The following is a 6,000-nucleotide window of genomic DNA, read 5'->3' on the forward strand; positions in this document are numbered from 1 at the left end:
TGATTATTTGTTAGTGCTTTTATTTTGAAGGCTTTGATAAGTAACTGGAGCACTCTAGATGAAGACATAAAAAGAGGGAGAAAGGGACAGGTGAACTAGGCACTGGGAAGGGTTATGGTTTTTTAACCAGGGTGAGAAAGGCAGCAAAAGCCATTGCTGTATGTTTTGTCTTTGCCAGTCTAAGTAAATCACACCAAACGCCATTTTTTTCCTGGACAATGGTCGTTTTCTTTCAGATCTAAATCCCTGAGTGCCTCAGTGGTCGTTTGATTTGAATGTAGTTTTTTTTTTATGAAGATTTTTTTTGTGTTTGTTTTGTTATTAGTTTGAGACAAATATCCAGTACAGTAGTAGTATTTTGAAAAGCACGCACCGGAAGTGCTTCCTCCTCACGCTCCCTCAGGTGAATCCATTTCTCTGCACACTGAGCTGCTGCGTCCAGCTTTCAATCGTCAGTCGGCAAAAATGAGCGACAAAGGTCTGACGGACGATGCAGTGGCTGCAGCTTGTAAAGATGGAGACCCGATAACGAAGGTAAGCTGAACTAAACTTTTACCAGACGTTGTCAAACCTCCAAACCCAAACAAACTGCCGGCTCCCAAAGAGCTTGCTTTGCGCCTAGCGTCCATTATCGGACAGGCTTCTCCAAGGCAAAGTTTATTCCCCTCGATACAAAGTATTTCAGTTAATCTGGTCGCGTTTTTCTCCTGGCGACAAAACCCGTCTGCTTTCATGCCAAGCTGCTGCTAGCTAACAGTTGGCCTAACTTTCGTCTGGCTGCTGTCGCGTGGACATAAATTTACTACAAACTTCGTGGACACGCTCAGACGTCATTTGTCTCCGCGTACGTCCAACAAGTCTGTGCGTAACCGGAGAGCCGCTCTCGCTCGGGAGAGAGCTGGTATTTAGGCGCGGCCAGCCCAGACTCACGCTGCGGAGAAACGCAGCCTGGCTCATTCGGTGGGAAGTGTTGCAAGGCAAAATGACAAAATATTGGACGTTCAAGGATGGACGGTGTTTTATGTGTCAGTTATATGCTCGTGAACACGAGACGGTATATGTGTACTATGCATTTACATGCATTTACGTAGCTGTCAGTCACTTCCTTTGACCCGAGCTGAGTACTTTCAGGAATGTGTTACTACTAGTATGTGATAGTATGTGCACACTGGTCACTGAAGAGTCAGCTTTGAGCTGGAACGTGAAAGAGACTCTTATCACACAGTTTCAATGCCATAGGTTGTGTTGCTTAGTATGTGTAGCATAATTTACCACTTCCCTCCTGAACCAGCCAACCACCACCACCTCAACAACAACACTGCCCTTCATGGTGCTTTCAAGCCCCGTCAGGAGTAATGCATGTGCACGCAACACTTGGCAAATATGTGACGCGTACATGTCACACTGTGTGGAGAAGTGCACACTGTGTGGAGAAGTGCACGCTGCTGCACCCGTATTTGAGGAGTTTCTGTGGATGTGGTGTTATTTTTTTTCCCCCACTGTGAAAACTTAACACTTTAGGAGGAAGGGTGCAGGAAGGAGGGGGTGGAGGGGGGGTCTGTCAGTCGGCGGCCGCAGAGATAACACTCGGCTGTGAAACGCACATGCATGTTGAAGACATGAGGAACTGTTCAAGTCGTGCAGAAACGGGAGCCCGCGAGAGCTCTGTTCCCCCACCGCTATATTTCTGCGTGGAAAACATGGAAATGGATCCAAGCGGTCCAGAGACGCGCCAGGCACCCACTGCTCAGACAGCAATATTCACTCTGTTGTCAGGTTTGTCAGTGCTGAGGAGTGTAACCCCGACCTTGTGTGTGTGTTTGGTTTGCACGCAGATGCAGTTAATCTGAAATCCCTTTTCCACAGCCGAGTGGCAGGGTACAGGTTTTCAAGTGGCCAAAGATAGATCTTCTCCTTCTGCATGACTGGGCTTTTTCACTCCACTGTTATCGCAATCATAACGTGCTTCATTGACCCACATAAGACGTGGACTTGGCTCAGATTATTTGTTTTTATTGCTTTCGATAAAACAAGTTGGTCCGAAGTTCAATAGGTACATGGAACCCTGGACATCCAGTGTTCTTCTGACCTTCCCCAGTGTCCCCTCCTGAGTCAGGACACTGCTTTCTTGACTTGTATACAAGGGATAGGTTTGCAGTACTTTGGTTTTCATTTCCCAGTGATGTTATTGTTTCTCTCAAGTACCTGTAGTGGGAGTAAGGTTCTACACTTTAACCAGTTCCTAACCAAAACCATAAAATGACTGACGACTTAAACGACTGCACGTCGTACTGAACCGGTAGGGTTTGTACGGTGGAAGGCCTCATGGAGGGACTGTTGCTTTTTGGATGTCGGCGTTACCAGCTCGGGGGATCCCGCTTCCAGACAGTGATGTGGCTGGGCACAGATGTGCAGGAAGTGTTTTTGTTTGAGTAGGCGACACTTGTTTGTAGACAGCCCATTCCTGGTCCACAGTCTTGTCTTCTACTCAACTCAGAAACTTCACCACTTGCTTTCCTCCACTCGCCATGTTGAGGTAATGTTAAGTCTGTCGCTAGTGTTGTCATCACCCCCCAAGTCTAGGACGTAGTCATTGGATATTTACTCACAGAAAAGTGATTTTATTGTCCCAGCGCTTGGACTCACAGTCCAACAGCGAAATATAATGGGAAACTAGTTATATATCAAAACCTAAAAACACCACCGTTCACACACACGTACCGAACTCTTCAATGTTATATTGCGAGTCAGCAAAGAACAGCATGTTAGCAGTGACGGCGAAAGTTAAAAACAAAAGCGGCACATTTAAACTGAAGACATGCAAACTACGTTAACAGATTATTATAGTTCTCTGCTGCGAATGGAAACTTTTCTTGTGTCTGGTTGTTTTGGCATCAGTGTTGTGTAGCACCAACCAGAATGGAGAAAATGGAACAGCTTGGGACGTACCGTGGATCTGCAGCCCTTTCTTGACTCTGGGCCAGGATTTGAGCGCCGGTTGGGGCCAGTGATTTTTTTTTTCCCTCTCTGCGGTCCCATCTGTCTGTTGCCCATCTCTTGGGAAGACCTTGTTCTAGCAGTAACCAACTCAGACTTTTTAAAGTACCAAATTCTATTGTTGAAAGTTTGAATATTCATCAATAGTCTGTGATTTTTGGAAATGCCAGCTCACAACCTTCGTGATTGATTAACAATGTTGGGAAATACTTGACCTTAAAAGGCGTGAACACACACAGGAAGAGACCAGCAGCGTCCTGTGAGGTTTAAAGACGTTCCTTGATGCTAAATGGGTGGGTACCAAGCCAAAACTAATCTCAACTTTGAGTTGGCGCCCAAGGGTCAGTTCACATATGATGCAAACACAGAGTTCCCTGTACATTTAAACAAGAGGAAACGATACATTCTTCATCACAGCAGACCTGGAGCTTCAGGTGAACCCAGACGGAACATTGTTGATTGTGTTCGTCCACTAGCGACCAACTGGCAGCTACAAAGTTGTGGGTGACGTTCTTTGTATGTGGACGTGTGTAAAGATCTGTTACTGTGTTTCTTTGTCTTAGGACTTCATGATGCAGCAGACTATGCTGAGGATTAAAGATCCGGTCAAATCCCTGGACTTCTACACCAGAATCCTCGGCATGACGTGAGTATCAGCGTTGGCTTCGGCTCATTCAACATAACAAATCCTAAATGTATTCAGAGCACTTTGGACCGTGTGAACTGTGTGTTTAACCGTTTCCTATGCATAAAGCCGACTTTGTGAACATTTTTCTCTCTGGTGTGCAATATGTTACAGGCTCCTGCAAAAGTTTGACTTCCCCTCCATGCATTTCTCTCTGTTCTTTTTGGGCTACGAGGACAAGAAGGAGATCCCCACCGATGTTAAGGAGAAGACATCGTGGACCTTTTCCAGAAGAGCCACCCTGGAGCTGACACAGTGAGGACGAATTAATTGATTTTCAGCAGTTTTAGCTCTGAGCTCAGTCACATTAGAAGCAACAGTACTTTCCTGCTCTAGTGGGATCTGAATAATCCTCTGTGTTTTTGAATTTTCCTGTTCTACCTTTGTTGTACTGTGCAGGGGTAGTACAGTATGTTGAAGACAACATCTTAAGCGTGTCCCTCTTCCCTCTTCCTCCTACCTTTCAGTAACTGGGGCTCTGAGTCTGATGAGAGCCAGTCCTACCACAATGGAAACTCTGATCCACGCGGGTTCGGTAAGACTCTTCACATGCCAAACAAACGTGGTTTACAAAACAGGTTCCAAATGTAAAAGTTCTCTTGCATAAAGGGATATCTATATATATATATTGTATAATTGCAAAGTTGTAAAAAAACAAAAATACAGTTAAGCCACAATATTATGAAACACCATTAACAATAATTTACCCGATCTGTGTGTTCAAACTGAACACTGTTTGTCTACTTGACACGTGACAGGACATATTGGAATTGCAGTCCCTGATGTCAATGCGGCGTGCAAATTGTTTGAAGAGCAAGGAGTAACATTTGTCAAGAAGCCTGATGATGGTAAGGAAGGGAATGGGAAGCAGATGGATCAGAGCTTCTTTTTTTGTTTGTTTGTTTGTTTTTTAAATACAGAGTACCAGACGAACCTATGCATTCTCAGCTACTACTCAAGTGTGATTAACAATGATTTAATTATTATTCTTTTATTTTCCTATTGCCTCAGTGAGCACACTATATTTTGGGAACCGTTCTTTGGTTCCTAAATGCACCAAAATGAGGCAGAAGATGTTAAAGCTGCTGTACAGCTTCATCATCATTATTTTTTGCTTTTTACCTTTTTTAGTGACAGATTAGAATTATTACATGATTACTGACTCCATAGCCTGCTCACCACCTGTACCCACATTTGATGTGTTAATGTCTTATAATTTCTTTACCTAAATCGCATGCTTTTTATGAAAAAGAATTTATTTAATGTCGTTTTTGCAGCTCATTTTCCACCCCATCCTGTTTATTTTCTTCCCCTCAGGTAAGATGAAAGGCTTGGCTTTCATTCAGGACCCTGATGGATACTGGATTGAGATCCTTAGTCCTAACAATATGGTGTCCATCACCTCCTAAACACATGCTACCTGCTGCAGTCAGTGGAGGCCTGCACCGCTGTGGCTTCATTGGGAGATCAAAAACGTTGGGGATTTAACAGCATGTGCTGAAGAGCTGAAGGCAAATGGAGCTGAATCCTTTGCACAGTGGCGATCAATGTGCCCTGCTACGGGCTGGACTAGTATAACAGCTGATGAGCACATAGATTAGATGAGTAGCAGCTACTTTGAAGTTTATCTGCCATCATTTGTTTGTATTTGTTTCCAAAAAGTAATGCTGAAATGGTGTTGCTGTCTAATAAATGTGAAAGCCACGGTTATATTAAATGGTTTTATGTGTTGCTTTTCTTTTTAGTGTTGGGGAAGGGTAAAATAAAATCCCAGTTAAAAAAATAAGGAATAACATTTATAGTGTTTTGTAGACTTAAGCCGTTTTTGTTGTAAATGGCTTTTACAGTCATGCCCTCACGAATGTCCTTGTCCTGTAGTCGAAGTCTCTGACACAGCTGTTTAGACAAAATGAATAGAGAAATGTTATTAATCATCAAGAAGAAGCTGGTCAATATTTGATGTCAAGGTCCATGAATGCCAACGTTAATATGATCAGCTGCTCTCCTAGATTGTACACTGACAGCACCATCCTCAAGCTATGAGATCCCCTCCCCTAATAGAAATTGTGGAGAATATACGTCACCTGACCCGCGCTGCACATTTTTCTGTCGTCATCTCCATATGTGACACGCTCTGCTTGGTTAACTTTCCATACACTCTTCTCCACCGGTGAATTTTTGGATTTGACCAGAAATTAGCTCAGAAATTAGCATCAACTGGCCATTTGAATTATAACTGCCAATACGGCTCCAGCTGCATTAAATATTGAGATTTACCAGTTGCACCCGATTGCTGCAGTATTTCATGTGCTAAATCA

General features: G+C 43.7%; 1 protein-coding gene across 1 annotated transcript; it reads left to right on the plus strand.

Moving 5' to 3' along the window:
* Positions 1-368: 368 nt before the first annotated feature.
* glo1 (glyoxalase 1) lies at positions 369-5,399 on the plus strand. Its single transcript, XM_047579980.1, has 6 exons — positions 369-534; positions 3,561-3,643; positions 3,797-3,937; positions 4,150-4,217; positions 4,441-4,530; positions 5,000-5,399. The coding sequence occupies exons 1-6, from the start codon at positions 466-468 to the stop codon at positions 5,089-5,091; spliced, it is 543 nt and encodes a 180-aa protein (XP_047435936.1). The 5' UTR covers positions 369-465; the 3' UTR covers positions 5,092-5,399.
* The last annotated feature ends 601 nt before the right edge of the window (positions 5,400-6,000 follow it).

Source organism: Mugil cephalus, chromosome 3 (assembly GCF_022458985.1).
Source record: "Mugil cephalus isolate CIBA_MC_2020 chromosome 3, CIBA_Mcephalus_1.1, whole genome shotgun sequence".
Lineage (NCBI taxonomy): Eukaryota > Metazoa > Chordata > Actinopteri > Mugiliformes > Mugilidae > Mugil > Mugil cephalus.